Source organism: Amblyomma americanum, chromosome 2, assembly GCF_052857255.1.
Source record: "Amblyomma americanum isolate KBUSLIRL-KWMA chromosome 2, ASM5285725v1, whole genome shotgun sequence".
Lineage (NCBI taxonomy): Eukaryota > Metazoa > Arthropoda > Arachnida > Ixodida > Ixodidae > Amblyomma > Amblyomma americanum.
Genome location: NC_135498.1, coordinates 5,826,654 through 5,844,223, shown reverse-complemented (window position 1 = coordinate 5,844,223; position 17,570 = coordinate 5,826,654). Strand labels below are relative to the sequence as shown.

The 17,570-nt window shown below is 45.1% G+C and overlaps 2 protein-coding genes across 5 annotated transcripts in view; both read right to left on the bottom strand.

Moving 5' to 3' along the window:
* Coq5 (ubiquinone biosynthesis protein COQ3, mitochondrial) overlaps window positions 1-5,848 on the bottom strand; it is a 37,840-nt gene extending 31,992 nt beyond the window's left edge. For 3 of the 4 annotated variants that reach the window (XM_077652905.1, XM_077652906.1, XM_077652904.1), the window contains exons 1-6: window positions 5,627-5,848; window positions 5,376-5,525; window positions 4,679-4,846; window positions 4,338-4,444; window positions 3,389-3,477; window positions 630-741 (exon numbers count right to left, since the gene is read on the bottom strand). In XM_077652905.1, the coding sequence (XP_077509031.1) occupies window positions 630-741; window positions 3,389-3,477; window positions 4,338-4,444; window positions 4,679-4,846; window positions 5,376-5,525; window positions 5,627-5,795 (795 nt within the window). In that variant the 5' untranslated portion in view covers window positions 5,796-5,848. The remainder of the gene's footprint in view (window positions 1-629; window positions 742-3,388; window positions 3,478-4,337; window positions 4,445-4,678; window positions 4,847-5,375; window positions 5,526-5,626) is intronic. The other variant, XR_013312446.1, reaches the window with a different exon arrangement.
* Window positions 5,849-6,196: 348 nt separating this feature from the next.
* On the bottom strand, window positions 6,197-9,602 carry LOC144120479 (dynein light chain 1, cytoplasmic). Its single transcript, XM_077652907.1, has 2 exons — window positions 9,432-9,602; window positions 6,197-7,135 (listed from the first exon to the last, which is right to left on the bottom strand). Exon 2 carries the CDS (start codon window positions 7,132-7,134, stop codon window positions 6,865-6,867), a length of 270 nt encoding a protein of 89 aa, XP_077509033.1. The 5' UTR covers window position 7,135; window positions 9,432-9,602; the 3' UTR covers window positions 6,197-6,864.
* Between the last annotated feature and the right edge of the window lie 7,968 nt (window positions 9,603-17,570).

The following is a 17,570-nucleotide window of genomic DNA, read 5'->3' as shown; positions in this document are numbered from 1 at the left end:
CTTTGAACCGTGTCAGCCGCGATTAAGTGGGGAGAACGTATTTATCTCCCCAGTTCAATCCAATGTTCATTTGACTGTATACTGAAAAAAATTTGTGTGTGCACAGTGATTGCAATTTCTTGTAGCTTACAGCTGGTGAGCTTATCTGGTGATAAAAACGCTGAACAAGCTGGAAAGGCATGTTTAGGTGCCAATGAAACAGCTCTTAGTAAGCGAGTGCTCTGCGGATGGAATAGGGTGTGCTTTGACAGAAACATACAGTGCAAAATAAATCAAATCTGCTGAATGTCACTACCAGTCAGTGGCAAGGAAAATTATGGCGTTTTCTTTGTCATGTCACCACTGTCAGAACGTTTCGTATATACAGCTTGATGGCACCTCCTCCAACTTGGATTCAGAGCTCGCCACGAACTACACGCTCTGGGTCAGAGAATAACAGCGACAATCGAAGATGCCATAAATGTGCCACCCTGGTTTGGGCCCATAGTTTTCAGCTGCTGAAAATTAGAAAGGGAAGTGCAACATTCCACTCAAACTGCAAGAATAGGCAACACAAACAACATATTAGCGCAACTTGGAAGGCAAGCACAGGAGGTATTAACACCACACTGTGTAGTACAAAACCATACCTGGCATGGGAACTTGCGGATACTTTCGACGAGATACTGATAAGATTTCCAGTCCCGTGCCAGCAGCAAGCCCATCACAGGTATCACTTGGAAGGAGTAGCTGTCATAAAAGCTGCAAAAAAATAAGAAGAAAGAAAATGGATGGAAGGAAGGCAATATAATTAACAATGCACAAAAGAAAGCTACCACTAAATGCATACTGCAAATATTCAAACAAGGATTGCAGAAACTCAAGTGATCATGCAGAGGATGGTCCTTAAGACTAAACTCCACAGGACACATCGACCCCAGACACACTGCACAATGGCTTCTGGCTTGCAGCCGCTGCCATAGTGACATCAAGCCATCAAAACTAGAGGCGTTACTGCAGTTGTATTTGTGACCCCCTTTTTCACTTTTTGCAGTGTGTGTGCTGCCTAGTTCTTCGTTCAGAGAATTCAACAGCTGTAGTCAAAGTTTGTCAGTTCTAACCTTTAAAAAATCATTTTAACTTCCAGTACACCCTCTAGATATAGTTCACCGAAAGACAGTGCAAAGTGAATAAGTTTTGTTTTGTGTGAACAACAGTGAGAACCTAGCTGCATCGGGCACCCTGACTGAACCAAGGCTTGTGCTTTCCTGTAAAACTCAGTAAGGCATATTGTCGAGCTAGTTGGTTTAGCATCTTGAAACTTGTCTCCTCCTCTATTTTGTGTATGTGAATTTATTGGCGCCAAGGTGTTTTTTCCAAGTTCCTGTAAAGAGGGCTCAGAGCCTGAAGAGTTGTCAGGGCAGTGCCAAAGATAGCAAAGAAAATTGACTCTTGCAATGAATGAATAGGTGGTATAGAATTTACAACACAAGACAGCTATAATTATGTTGACCAAAAGCCATATGCAGCTGTTAACCCTCAGAGAACTTTTGAACTGCTCCACTTTGCTCCCGCCTGGTGCTATACAGCTTATTGTATCTGCGACTTCACTTGCAAGCATAAGACGTAACTCGTACTAAGCGGCAATATAGCAATGAGTATCACATGGTTATTGTGACAATTTATTGTATAACTCGCGTTTTTTTTAAATTTGGGTGTAAATTTTGAAGGTGCGGCCCATAGATGGGTGCGGCCTTTACAGGAAATTATACAGTATTTTTATATTTTCAAATGTCATGGATACCCAGGTGACAGAGCCAGCAGCTGATTTCCTTTTTATTTTTTGGAGAGCTACCTCTCTAAATTGATGATAGAGAAATGGGAGCTCAAACGGCTCAAGCTAGAAACACGCAATGCTCAGTTTGCCTCTGACTGACCACTGCTCAGAACGCACACAGCACGACTTCAACCAAATCAGTTCTAACTGAAATCAGGTCAAGGAAGGACATTGGGCAAGAAATGAGCAATCACCACTTGACCTTCAAATGGTCCTAGGTAAGACCTGTTATCTTCAGTCTGTGCCCAACTGGGAACTTTTGTTCCAGTTCTTGCCACTACAGCTTCATTGAACCTCCAGCAGATCTGCAGTGCAAATCAGCTCACCTGGAGCAGTTCCAGAAATGGGACTGCCTACAATTCAAATGAGACTTCCATGCACAGTTACTAATTGGTACCACCGGGTTTTCAGTTGGTACCAGATGATCCCAGCTGATAGCAACTGAAACTAACTGAATTCTCAGCTGACGATTCTTCCATGGGCATAAAGAAAACTACCAGCAAGATGCAATATACAATATCCATCGCGAGATGTGCACACCTGGTAGATACAAGAGCCACAGCCGAACACAGGGATATTTTAAGAGATAAATAGGAGAGAGAAACAGAAGAACGAAAGGAAGTTGAAACATTAAAGGAATACTCCGGTCACGTAGTAAATGCAGTAAGTTCCCAACTGTATCACATTCTCCTACATAAAAGCAACAAATTTTTACGAATCAGCAGGAGCCAACTGGCTGATAAAAGTTTTCCAGCAATACTAAATATCATCCGACATACTGCTGCTGAGGACAGATCTCAAAGTGGGACATAACAGGTGAGTCTCCGTGTGGAGCTGCTACGGGGAATCGCTGATGGATTACTACACAATCACAGCACGTCTAAGGAATTGATTTCACATGGGATGCAAAAATACAAAAGACAAGACAACAGCACTTGCATAAAGCACTACAGAATTATTAAGACTCATAATATCAAAGATTAAGCTCTACACAGGCTTTTTAAAAAGAAAAGACACCAGCATTCAAATGTGTAGAAAATAATGCTTTTTTTACAGCTCTTGCTTTTAAATGTTGTGTGTAATTCAAAGTTCAATGCTGAACAGAAGTAAAACTTTTTATTTACTTTAAAATGTAAAACAAAGCCAAATGTCAATTAAAATAATCTTTAGAAGAGAAATGCAAATCAATGGCTTTACAGGAACCTAGAGTGACAATCTCAATAAAATATTTTGAGAAAGAACTATTTATCAACCAAAGAGACTTAAGCTGTGTATAGGTGCATGAGGAAATAACGGAATCTACATTCTTAATAACAAAAGTTTGAAGAAAGAGATAAGATTAAAGTCCTCTGTAAATAAAACAAATTCAGCTTGATAGCTTACATAGGGAATGTAGAATCTCAAAAAATACAAATAAGGCAAACTGAATAATGCAAACCACTCCGAGTGAAAACTGGTCGAAAAAGCATGAACGACACACTTAACGGCAGCAAACATTGCCTGAAAGCACCCAAGACAGAAAGAGAGCACAAGCAATTAGGTCAGGCTTTAACAAAAAGTAAAATATCTTACCTACGCAGTAGTGGATTCTCCACTCGGCTGAACTCTAAGCACAGGAACCTTCCTCCAGGTTTGAGAACACGATATGCTTCACTAAGGGCCTGTTTTTGTGAACAGAAGGCAGGTAACAAAGACATGAACAATGTCATGCAGTTTGAAATGCCCTAAAGCCTGAAAAGCCCGCTTCTCTTTCACCGAAATTGCATGAATCATACAGCCAGTGTGGCATGCAAATGAAAAAACTTTGCACTAACATATCCAGCAGCTCTTCCCTGCAGCTTCTCTAAATTGTGAGTTCGTAGACTAGAACAGATGCCAAAGAATGACCTGCTCAACCTTTTCAAAAAATAATTGTGCAAGTCTCTGCTGCCTCACATTAAAGGAGGCTGCCAAGAGCATAAACGAAAAAAGCTAAAAGTTAATTCAACTTACAATTTAAACCACTCTACCCGGCACATCATTTTCGCGGTCCTTGTCATCACTGCTATTAATTTGTGGTTAGATTCTCTAATTTCTTAAGATCCACTCCTTTTCTAGCAGTGAAAATCAAAAGAAGTTTGTTTGTAATTAATGCCTGTGCACTTGCAATGACTGTGCAAGTTGTTTGTGCTAGCAGTGTGAATTTTTTAATCAGTTTTTTAGCCAGAAAATGCTTCTGCATCACAGTGTGAAAGTTGCAGCCTCAACACCATTTTCTCTCTCCACTGAGGTCGTATTTAGCCAAAACAAATACTTAGCACATGCAATACTGTTCATCAAATGAAACAGTGTTATAAAGCTGCTGGTCTGAGAAGACTGTGATGTAATGCTGCTAGTAGTACTGTTAGAAAGCGCAACTCATAACGACTTCAATCAGACATACAACACACAGCCAGGAACACAAAGTAATGCAGTCAAATAAGGCATTTGTCAACCTCTGGAACAATGCAGAGCTTACTTCAACAAAAGTGTAAAAGCTTACCATGTCAATATGCGTGACATTACGAATTCCAAATGCAATTGTGTATGCATCAAACTGATTATCCCCAAACGGCAGCTCTTCTGCATCCCCTTGTGTCCAAGATATATCTGAAATTTTTTTTATATATATAGTGAGATGAGGGGCTTACATGCATGCTGCTTTTTATTTAGCACAGCAAGCCTTCTGAAGGTACGCAGTGTAGTTGACATGTGACCCACAAACAACAGCTATGAAGACACATGAAATATATATGGACCAAATTTCCAACCAACATTGAACCAGCATGCGAGCCAACATTGTGAACCAAATTTCGGCCAACCGCACATTAAACAACCACTCACCTGGATACAGAAGATTATTCCGCCGTTTCCCAGCTTCAAGCATTTCTCTGTTGATGTCTACAACATGGGCCCGTGCACGCTCGACAGACATGCTATCTGCAATATCCATACCATTCACTTGAAGCTCCTGGTATCTCACAGCTTGGATGAACCTCGTAGAAATGTCTCCTGTAGAGTGAGCAGAAGGTACTCCGTATGAGCAGCTTCAACAAGAAGGCACAAAGAAATAAACAGAGAAATGAAACCACAATGAACCAATACCAATTTTTCAGTGCTGCTTACTGTCAACATTCAAAAACATGGGCAATGGAAACAGAGAACACGGTAGGTGGCGCTGCATTTTATTGACACTTGCAATGAAAAGTCTCAGGCAAACATTTGAAGGATGCATCGGCAGCACACCGCTACAGCCCCCCTCTTCTGTCTACCCAAGGATTACAGTCCATTACGCTGCCATTGCCCATGCGTGGATTAGATCTTAAAGCACAGTTTCCCACCGGACTGCGTAATAAAAGTTTTGCAGCGACTCACTGCCGCTAAGGCGGCCGGAAAACATTGCACTCTCGGTGCTTGTTTGCGTGTTCGTTCCAGCTGCCTAAACGTACCTTGTTTGGGTGTGGGCTGCAATTGCACTCATTGAATGCTTTTCGCGACAGCTGCTGGTACAACTTTTCAACGTGCTTTACAACGGACCTACCAGTGCCTCCAGCAACGTCGATGAGCTGCATGCCTGGCAGCGGGCCCAGAACAGAGATCAGTCTGTCTTTCCAAAGTCGATGTATTCCCGCGCTCATGGCATCGTTCATCAAGTCATATTTTTCGGCCACTCGACTGAATACTTGACGAACTGCGCAAGGAAGGCGCAGTTAAGAAACTCGTACAAGGAAGTCAGCGTTAAGCTGCTGACAGCCAACTGATGCTTAAAACGCAGTGCAATACAGCTCTCACCCTTTTCGGCCTTCTCGTCCTCCGAAACTTTCTCATAGCCAAAGCTTGTGTTGTGCTCACGCAAGACATCTTCGGTGTGCGGAAAACTCTGCGGGCCTCCACTTACTGACCTCACACACGCGCCAACTCGACTTCTTGCTGCAAACCGCAGCCAACAGGAAGCGGCCATCTTGGCAAGTGCCCAATGTTAACTGACCAAAGCGCGAGCCCACCAAAGAACGCAATGAATCTACCGGCGTCTTGCTTTGGCTCGCACTGTGCTCTACGTTGTTGCTCAAATACCTTGTTCGCAGGCCTAACTCGCGCCGGGCGCTTTTCTCGCGTTCACGGAATATTTTCCGGCAGCTCAATACCACCACTGGTGAATCGAACAGTGGTTTCAGCAGAGGCAAATTCACCGTTACTTCCAGCCTGGTTAATTTTTTCCTCACACCGGCTTAACAGCTCACCGTGCCCTCACCGCATCAGCATAAAATTTTACGTTTTTTAATACCCTTAGTACAAGCTATTCTTGTGGACTTAACACATATTGTGTGGTTCGCAACCAAAATTCGAGGCATCACACCGCAATTTAGAACAAAACCTCGCGAAGTAAATTTATTATGCCATATACACACACACTCACGCACACTCAACTTCATGTAAGCTGCTATACAAGGGTACGAGAGAGAGAGAAGGAAGTGATGGACGCTCGACCACAGCAGTACATGTTCTCTGCATGTTTAACAACCAACAAAATGAAACTCTGCATGAACTGTTCTCGCTTTCTAAGCAAAGAACACATGAAAAAAAAAGACCTTGGTGGCTAGCACAGGCCTGAATGTCAGAATGGAGGGAAAGGAAAAAAAGGTGAGCTGTTGAGCGCAGCCATTGTGTGGTAGCAAAGTGTACAAGGCAGGCAAAAGAGACAGCAAAGCAGTCTACAGGGACATTAGACTGGGTCAGGGACAGGACAATTTCATTTCCTTTGTGCGGCACAGAAGACCATAATAGCTGTGTTACATTATGAGAGAAAAGAGTCAAGTTGCTGTAGTGACAATAGCCAACTGCCAGTGACAACCCCTCCCCAGGAAAGACCGGTTAACATCTCTTGCTCCCATGACAAAAGCACCAGCTTCGGTAGCACGCGACAAGGCCACAGGCAGCAAGGCTGCCTTCAAGTCCCTGATGCATCCAGTCCTGTCATCCCTTCTTGAGCCTCCCTTCCCTGCCGGCTTCCACTTCCACCCGTTGCTGACTCAGCCAGACTTGAAGAGCAGAATGGCCACCTGGCCCAGGTAGAAGTAAATGAAGTGCTTCGTCTCATGGGTCACATATGAGCCGAAGTTGCGCCCAACGATGCAGTGCCAAGTGGGGTTGTACTTCTTGTCAAACTCCTTCTTAATGTAGGCAGCAATGTCCTTCTCAATGTTGTACTTCTCCAGGGCCTGCGTGGCCACATCCACGGCATCCTGCTGCATCTCCTCGGACATGTCAGCATTCTTGATCACTGCCTTTTTCTCAGTCATCCTGCGCCGTTGGGAAAAAAATATATATTAACATGGTGTTGTAAATGACAAGTTTGAGAAAAGAAGACAAGCACATCCCAAGTCAACGCTTCAGGCTTTCAGTTGAGCGAAAACTAACGCCAACCAATATTTTTAACTTTACCCAACATTTCGGGACCAACTCGCTCCCTTTTTCAGGGGTGACTAAAGTGTGCCAGCAGCAGCAGCAGGTTGCTTTTAGAAGAGAAGTCACTCAAGCCACCACCAGACCACGAGGTGGAAATCTGGCATAGTTCCCAAGATTTATGCTGAAGAGCAACAGAGCAGTCACATCTCCAGGGCAGAACAATGGTGTTCCAGAGCTACCACAGGGACACACTACCACATGGTTCGGTAACAACGGAAACAAGACAAACCAGACACTCAAACCAATACTACTCTCCAAGACATACTCTGAATGGCAGGTACCAAATGACCCATTAAAACCAAAGGTGTTCAAAACAGAGGTTGTCACTTTATATCAATGCCAAGCTCCACATCACAAATTAAGTGGCTACAGTTACATAAAACATTGAATGCTGCATTTTTTTTTCAGACCTCTTTTACTCTCCAATTAGCATACCTAATATTGTCATGGTGTGGTGACAAGAAATAGACGGGACAGCTTGGCAGTACATGTTTCAGGAGCGGAGCCGGCGAAAGCCAACATTGTTAGTATATGCAAAACCACCAGTGCTCAGTCAATCACGAGTGAGTGCAATATTCCATTTCTGCCATCTTTAACAATTACCTTTGCTTAGTTGTAGCAAAAAATATGCAATCGCAGACACAAATGCATAAACAGCCAAGAGATGTTCCAGGGCTGCAATAATGAACAGAAGCAATTTGCACCAGTGTGAGGCCACCAGAAGCCCCTTGGGCACTGAGCCCACATTCGTGAATGTGACTATCACTACTGAATCCTCATTACACAAGGTGCAATATGTAGAGAAATGTAAACAGTATGATGTGCTGATATCTGAAAAATATGCAGCAGCATATGAAGGCAGACTAGAAAAAACGCAAAAATTTTTTAGAATAGATGCTTCAAATACAATGTTTTACGGCAGCTCTGGTATGGCTCCAGTGAATCTGTGTCAGCGTTTTTGCAAATACTTTAGTGCCTCAAACAGGCTTATTTGTTTGCATAACTGCATATGAAAATAAAAAATTGTGTGATGAAACCTTGAAAGCAGCATTTAGTCACGATGCGGCCAACTCGTATGGGACCGAACAAAGGCTGCACAACTGAAGGTGGAACTTTTTTCAGTGGATTTTTGCGTGCACCTTATAAAAATCAACTGCACCGCACTAGATAATTCTGAAGGGAATAAATCAGCTCCGCGAAAAAATCAATAAACTAAAACACTGGAAATTTGGCTGAAGCCTAGTTTTGCGACACTTCGCGGCAGCAAAATAAAAACAAATTAGAATAATTTGAGTATCTGAATTACTCTGGGAGCAGTTAAACCATAAAAAATTACTGGCCGCTGCATTAAACACAAGGATGCAGGCAACACTACCCGTCACGTGGCTCGGAGTCTCGGGACAAAGAAAAAAAAAGATCATCCGAACAGTGGCCGACGGCCCTTTTGCCGCGTAAGCGCCATCGCATAAGCGAAGTGGTGTCTCGATTCGTTAGTTGACGCCGCTGAAGACGTTAGTCGGAGCGTAGAAATAGGCCTGCCAAGCGTATTGGTGGGACCACGTTGTGTTAGAACAGGCACTGCCAGGTAGTGTAGTGAAATATCTCCGCGAGCAAGAGTAGATCTCCATCGACAACCACCGGCGCCAGTTACAGCTCGGCGCACAGCACGCCCTCTCCTTACATGGAAAGACACCACCACAATACCTACGCAACACCCGCGTTAGCGCTTCGTGCCTGCATCTGCGGCGAATCAACCGCAACCATTAACAAAAACGCAAGGCAATAGGCAGCGACTTCATTTTCTAACAAAGGCAGCTAGCACGCCAGCAACTAAGGTTTGTCAACGAGAACGCCGGCTAAGCGCGCGACGTCAGTACGGTCAGGAATAACGCGTAACTGCACGAAAGGCCTATAAATGACTCAAACCACGAAACAACTAGATATCGGAGGTACTTCTTTCCGGAATTGAGTCATATGATCACCGCACAGTAATGAGAACATGCTGAAGTTCAGGGTCGGACGACCTCACGCTGTATTAGGCACACGTCGACGCAAGGAAGCGAACGCGCTGCCAGACTTCTTCCTTTGCTAGTCAGTGAATCGAGCTGAACAAACCGCAACATCAACTCACCTGGCGTCGTTTTTCTTTCACGTAGGCGTGAAGATAGGCTTTTCGAATCTGAAGCGTCTAGCAAAGAACTTGCACAGCTTCCGTCCGCCGGTCCACGCCGAGCTCCTTCGAACACCGAGTCCTACAGCAATGTGCACGTCCTATTTCTTACGGGGATCCCTGATTGGGCTACAGAATGAGAGAGCGGCCTTCTGATTGGTTTGCAGCTAGACTTCTGCCCAGACTTCTATCAACCCAGAAGGCCTTGCGGCTATGGAGTCCTTCATCCTCAGTTCTTGTTTCGTGTTTGATGTTTCACCGCTTATCAAGAAAAGAAATATCTTTTTCGGCGTCAGAAAAAAACAAAAAGCATTATTAACTTCTGCTAGTAAACGCAAAATGTGATATTTTATTTATTCGCGTGGTTTTGAATAAATTTTGCAGCAGTTTCATTACAGTTGGAGTAAGTGAAACGGTAAAACCACTGATCTCCACTAGGTGGCTAGATGCCCCATTCCTGCTTTCCGAAGTGGGCGCTAGTAGGCGCTAGTGAAGCCACCAGAAGTAGGGTGGCATTGACACCAGAAGTTGGGCGGCATGTCCCCGAAGTTTGTTTGTCTGTTCACGGCAGGTCTCTAGTGGGGCGCGCGCGCTCTTTCATACGGCCTTCGCATTCGCCGCGGAAGCAATGCGAGTTTTTTCTCCGAGAGTTACGCCGCCCGCCGCCGCTAGAGGCGCGACGGCCCTACCGCTGGCTCCACGCCTGCATCTGCGGCGGCGAATGGTTTTTGCCTGGTTTCGCGCTGTAGCCCGTTGGTTCATGGTGGGCGCAGCACCGAAATCAAAGAAAGCAAAATGCAGGTGCTTAAGCTGCGTATCTTCAACACAGTCCACTTGTGCACAGATTCTTCGTCACAAACTTCGCTCGATGAAAATATTTAAAATAAGGAATCAATCTCACAATTCCCAGAACTATGTCGAGCATTTGTAGTTTTATACCCCTGTCACACGGGCACTTGTAAGGCCTTAGAAATTAAGGTCCTTTGCCCCAAAGGCGCGTGACGCGCATCTACACGGCAAAGCGTCGAGACCTTTGCAATAAAGTTCCGTAGCAATAAAGGCGGCCGTCAGCGGCCTTAAAGTTGCTTAAAGGAGCAACCCAGACGGCAGCGCCAGCTAGCGAGCTCAAAGAATAAAAAATTGACGCAATTTTTAGTTTTGAAACCGTAAAAAATATCTAATTTATCTTATTCAATGGTTAATTTTGCGTAACAGTGCACTTAACCGTAGAGGAGGCTATGACTAAAGACATCCACACTGCTAAGAAAGGACTTGAACGCTTTTCAGCAGCCGCATCGACACACACGTGCTTGCGCATCTCGCTTTGCTGTTTTTTCTTCGTTTGCTCTTTGTTGAGTGCGTGTTTTGAGTTTGCTTGTGTGCACAAAGACACAAGCAACAAAGCACGCTTCTCGAACACAACGAGGAGCCGAACGGAAAAGTGCGCCTACCGTGGTCGGACCAAGAACGATGAAAAAAAAAAGAAACTTTGTTTCAAAATATCCGTTTCTCACCGTCAGAACGCTCGTTATAGCTACTTTTTCCAACATAAACGAATGCACTCTTAGCTGAAGTGCTACCGTCTGCTTTAATTTCATAATGTTGCTAGCGCCGCTTCACACACAGCGGTGACTTTTGGCATTCACGGAGGCCGCGTTCTAGCTCCTTTGGATTTGCCGTGTAGCAGCGTCGGTGCTCCTTTTTGGTTTTCCTCCTTTAGTGCAATAAGACAACTTTACGGCAAAGGCCGAGAAGAAGTCCCGTGTGACAGGGGTATTAAATACAGAAGGAAATACTCTGATCACATCCTCGCGTATGCCTCATGGTCCGTGATTAAATGACAAGTTAATGCTAAGGGGAAAAGAATGAAATCTTGGAGAAGGGAAGTGTTTTGCTCGTCCCATAAAAATGTACTATATCGAGGAAAATATTCTCTACGACGCGTGAGCCGTAAATCCGAGAGCGCCGTACCTGGTGGCTTGAGACGATACTTATAAAGTTGAAGGTCAGACTCGTGTACACCAACGTTGAGCTGTCAAATAAACTGATTGCTGGAGACGTATATAGTAGCCGATTTCGCCGATATCGCTTTTCGCACGTCCTAAATGTACTTATTTTCACCCTCATATACATCACAACTTCCTTTAACGAGAGGCCTGTATCGATAGCTCAAAAGAATGCTAATTACTAATGTGCGAGCAAGTCTCAAGAAGAACTGTAATGCACTGTTCCGTGCTCGAAGCCAATGGCACACGGCCTTTCGGCTTTTGTTGTAAAACGAGAGGCCACCAGATTTCTTTGGAATGACTGTAGCCGCGCACAAGTCTCTCTTCATGTTCAAAATTGTAAGCGCATTAGGCGTCTAATGTTTCAAGTTCCTTGTCACCTTTAAATTTTGTTTTATCGCAGCGCCGCCTGTTTGAGGACCCGAGTTCGCCCAATAAACAATTTTCGACTTGGACGCAGGCTTCCTTGTCGACATTCTGGCCTGACTAACGCTACCAGAACGTAGCAGAAGCAACCAGTACAAGCTGCGTATGCTGCCACAGATTTTGACGCGTACTGAGTATTGCAATTCCAGAGAGTATGTATGTCCAGTGATTGACTTCAGCTACCATAAAGAGCGCCATTTTTTGTTGCCCACGTATATTCAACCTGCGCCGTGTCCTGAAGCTGCCTAAAAAAATTGGTTTAAATATCTTTGCGAAAGATCTCAAATTATGCAGTTGAATGCCCAGTGCCCTTTATTCTCTTAAATTCGGGGACTTTTATTAAGATGTAAGCATCGCAAATGTTAATTTTTATTTCCTTACATTGTAAGCTCTTAAATTCAGGAACTTTTATTAAGATGTAAGCATCGCAAATGTTAATTTTTATTTCCTTACATTGTAAGCTAAGTCAGCTGGTATAACGCGCATTGCTGTGAGTTTTAGTGGAGCTCCGTTAGGTTGCTGAAAACTTCTTTTTGGGGTGCTACTTTGTTTCCTGAATGTCGTGAGGAAAGTTCGTGCACTCGGGAGTTTTTATCGAAAGCGATGACGAGGCTACAGAAATGCAGGAGAATATGCAAATCTTTTATAGTCATCGCCTCTCAGATAAGTCTGTTCGCTCGTAAAGGCCGATTTTATTGACAAAACGCAGTTCCGAACTAATTTTGCTTTGGTGGCAGTTAGTTCATGCTTGCAGTTACTGTCAACTACTGACTTAATTATTGCGCCAAACTTCAAAATGCTGTTCCAAGAGGAGATCTTGGACGTCGCGTGCGTGCAACGTGCTCTGCTCCAGCGGCCAGGGTTGGGTTCCGTCTATACCCAGTTCCTTTCGCAAATGACATGATGCGTTTTTCTAGGGAGCCCCATGAATTCTTGCTAACGCCGCTTTTGTGCAAAATTAAAGCAGCTGCACTTGAAATTTCAGGAGCTATATGTACGCTGCAGAATCTTTTACTCTTAGAAACTTGCCATCCAAGTATTACATGCCGCATATCATTCTACACGCTCATAAAGAACCTGCAGGAAGACGAACTATGTAAGCTGATAGCCTTGCTTTTTAGCCAAATATAAGGGTAGAACGTGTTGACGTCCGTGCTCGAAGCAATACGTTCGACCATACACAGTCGGGCTCAAGGAGTGAGCGCGCAAACGTTAATCCGTTGTTTCAGATTTCTCCCATGGCAAAGGGGCAGACTATACACGGTCTTTGCTTAAAGAGGTAAAATATAAAGGCTTGACGGTTACCACTGACGCAGGCCGAACTGGGAGCGAGCGCGCGTTATTCTCCTTCCGCGCGAACGGCAGTCGCAGCGGCGGAGCGGTGGGGCAGTGGCGACCCCACCGAGGTGCGGCGGAAGGCGGAAACAGACCCCATTGCGAAGGCCGTAAGAATAGAAGCGCGCGCTCCCCTCGAGACCAGCCGTGGTCTGCTGTGCATTTCAATGAAAAAAGTCGCGTCTTTCGCCTTTCCGTCCTCAGTTTTTCGCGTTGTTTTCGTGTAACGTCTACTGTAATATCAAAGAAATAAGCAAGCTCAACGCGAGAAATGTGAGCATAGCCATGCAGGTCTCACCCCGCCGCGTCAAAGGTGTACGTGCACTAAACACTACGTTCTTATCTTTCTTATCTGGTTCTTGTTCTCCGAGAGTAATTAGGATAAGTGCAGGAATGACGATGAGGGTTGGTCATCTTAAAACCGAATTTTAGTGTAGCAAAGAAAAGGCGAACGATGGCGCGGAAATCCTGACACTCGAAGAGCCCAGTTTCGGCGTCGAGTTGGTGGCGGACGATGTCTCTTCTCGTCGATGACACGTGATGTTCATCGCTTTAGGGCATCACCTAGCTTCCAGACGTTCTTTTAACCTAACTCCAAAGCACAGCCACGTTTCAGCTGCACAGCGCGAGAGAAACGACTGACGAGAAAGACGAATGCTGCAGCGCATGTGACAAGCGCTGTTAGATGTCAACTGCATCAAGCATTCCGAATAAAAGCCCATTCAGGCATAATTTGCTACAGTGTGAAACAGTGCGTGACACACTACGTCGAAAAAGCGGTACCATACCTTTTGTAGGCGCTAATGTGAACCAGCAGAACGCCGTTGGCTCCTCACCAGATAGTAACCTCGTCCTCGCTCCGGTTCGGGCTAAATTTACATAATTCGGCAAAATGGTCACTGCAAAATCGGCTGTCTGGTGAAGGTTCCCACCTATTCTTCCTTAAATTTATCTCTAATTGATGGCATAACTTGGGCTTAGAGAGCTACGAGGCGCATCACAACAAAGAGCAGAGTTTGCGGCGCTATAGCGCAACGGGACGACACAGAGCTGAGCAAATGAGGCTGCGTACGTGCTGTGGTGCAGCGACATCCTGTCGTCTGCTAGCGTCGCCCCATTGCGATGCATTGAACCCTTATTTTTGAAACGCCTTTTCCGAAGACTTTGCTGGTTTCCTCATAAGTTGCCAGCGCAACAGGTAGACATTGTCGTGGAAAAAGAAGAAAACGGTAAAAAGACTAAATGAGAAGTGGTAAACGAAATATGAAACTGAAAAACCGTGCTGAAGTCCGATTTCGTGCACTGCCAAAGGCTGACTTCCGGGACAAGACCACTTACTTCCGGTGGTTTCAATTTCGGTACAGCTACAGTGAAGTAGAAGCTTCTAGTTCACTTCACTGTACTTTCGGGTAGGGTGCCTCGTTGCGCGCATCGAGGCACGCATCGAGGGATAGCATCGAGGTACTCTAGGCACCCTACCAGAAAAAGAAATTGAGCGCCCCCTTGAATGCGCTCAATTTCTGCTGTGCTTCCTGGATGCAGTTATTTATGTAAAAAAAAAGTCAAGTCTTTCAATTCTCAAGTTCGCCACGGCCTGGTTGTTCCACGATTTTTTCGAACGAGTTGTTGTTTAACCGCCGTTTTCCCCCTTCTTGACGGGGTCATTTAAGCGACATGGACCAAGCCCACTCCGCACTGCCTCTCGCATCCCAGCTATGCAGCGCAATCTTCACAATTCGGTGGCCTCCGTCGTACGTTTGGCCGCACTGGTCTCCAGTCATTGAGCTTTGCTGACCCTGGTTTTGCAGCTCTGGAGGCCCCTCCCTACCTCAACCACCCGACCTACACCAGCAGACTCCGACTTCGTACGCCTTCTGGCAAAAGTGTGCGAAGTTACATATGCGCAATTTACAAATCTAGGACTGACGACCGCAACTCAAAGGAAACATAAACAAGACAGTTGAAATGAGAGCAACAAAGCAAGATTTTACTTGATGCAGGCGGTCTACATTAGTGCATCTGAGTGTCACTTTTGTAGCGAGAAGACCGCTGTGTCAGTGTTATTAGGCCTTGCATGTGTTTCTTCTCCAGCGGGTAATATATTTGTGTTCTTGTTTGGCGGTTACATATTCTTATTGGTACGCCGTTATGTGTGCGCATTTCCTTACGCACTTCGGCATTTTCCCTACCTAACTTTTCCCCTTTATTTAGGGGTGCTGCAGGGACTTTCTACCCGCCGCGGAGGCTCAGTAGTTAGGTGCGCTCGTCCACCTGAGCCGGAGGACCCGGGCTCGAACCTGGCCGCGTCTCTATGGAGGCTAAGCACAAAATGCGCCCGTGTGCTATGCGATGTTAGCGCACGTTGAAGGTCTCCGGGTGGTAGAAATTATTCCAGAGCCTTCTTCTTCTTCTTCTTCTTCTTCTTCTTCTTCTTCTTCTTCTTCTTCTTCTTCTTCTTCTTCTTCTTCTTCTTCTTCTTCTTCTTCTTCTTCTTCTTCTTCTTCTTCTTCTTCTTCTTCTTCTTCTTCTTCTTCTTCTTCTTCTTCTTCTTCTCCTCCTCAAGTAATATGGCACATACCCACGTGGGGGGGATTGGCCAAGGTATAGAGTAGAATGCCAATGAAGCATTTGCGCGGGGAAGGAAACGTCAGAAGACTGAATCAAGATTAAAAAAAATTGGAAAAATAAAATGAAATCAATAGGTATGAGTCATCCGGAATAGAATCAATCTAGCCTTTTTTGGACATGCGAAAGAATTTTGTATATAGCTAACAAGATAATCGATTAGTTGCACTTATGTAATCGTGAAGGTAGCCGCATACACTGCTTAACGGGAATCCCTTGGCGCTCGCACCGAACGATAGAAGAACTGTAAGAGACAGAGGCAGTCCTAGTCTCGAAAGAGGAACCTCCAGATATTGCTTTCTCTGAACCGCGAACCGCCGGCAAGAGAGGAGAAAATGATCGATTGATTCAACTTGCCCACATGATACACAAAGGTTTGTCGCAGCGAACCCGCACCTGCATAAGTACAAGTTTAAGTGAGGGATTCTACATCGCAGGAGCGTCATGGACATTTCACAAAGCCTTGACTTACACCACCGGATATTCCATGGGTACTTTAGGTGTTGAAAGTCCACGGTATTGAGCAACGGATCACTCAAAGTGGCTGAAATATGTTGGAACCGCTGGAAACGTGAAGCTGCTAACAGAATGAGGTGAGGGACGGGATATATTACAGGTGCGCTGAGAGCTGACCTTGCCAATAAATCAGCCACCTCGTTAAAATAGACGCCTGAATGCCCAGGTACCCAGACCAAACGGATCTCGCGCACTGTGCTTGGAACAAAAAACCTAAGTGAACGAGTCAAGAAAGATTTTTCCGAATTTTGGAGAGAGACAATAACTGAAAGGCAGTCTGTAAGAATAAGAACCCCCCCTAAGGCACCTCTTTCTCTATTCTTTTTTTTTCGCTCTCACCTTCCGCACTTCCCTCACGATGTGGTTGAGGTGGCCAACTAGAAGCGAGATATTACCGGGCCCTTTCGTTCACTCAATACCAACCAACCAGTTTTGGTGCAAAGCCTTAATTACCGCAGCCGCCTTACTCTCAGGAGTTAAACACTAATAAACCAATAAATGAATGAACGAATGAACAGGTTTATCCAGTATGAAAGGGAACAACAGTTTGCATAAAGAGACGAATTTTTGATTATTTCTCTATAGAGTTGAAAATAAAATTAGAATATCTAAGCCTAGTGAAAAACTGCTTAGAAAACAAGAAAAAGTGCGCTCGATCGTCATACATAATTGAGAATTAGTAATTTATTAAATGTTCAAACTTTGTTGTTTTTCATATTGCAGGAACCTGCACATACATGTATCCACCTTCCGGTCACGTTGATGCACGAGAGCCAAAATCTGGACCACATAAACCAGGGCGGAAGATTTCGGACTCCTTGACCCGTGCTTCCCTATCTCTGAGGTACACCTCGCCAATAACACTAGTCTCGGAAGCAGGCAAAGACGGACATTTTCAATTACGACATACAATATGATGGCGGAAGCGAAACAGTAACTACCCCGGAAAAAGACGTCCCTCGTCATGCAGCCGTTGTTGTAGAATGACGTGCTAACAATGTGGGTGGCGGACAGTGCCGCATGGCGGCGACAGTAAGCATATAGGCAAAGAAGTAGAAAAGGCGGTCACGCGAAGCTCTGTCTCGTGGCTTTGCCGAGCAGCGTACCACGTAGCCGTGCCTCGGAGTTCCTTCGCCCTCCTCCTGACGACCAGACGCAACGTCGGCCATGGCCTCGGAGGCCGCCCCGCCGA

Coding starts and splice junctions, on each gene's coding strand:
- LOC144120479 (XM_077652907.1), bottom strand. CDS start 7,134: ATGACTGAGAAAAAGGCAGTGATCAAGAATGCTGACATGTCCGAGGAG.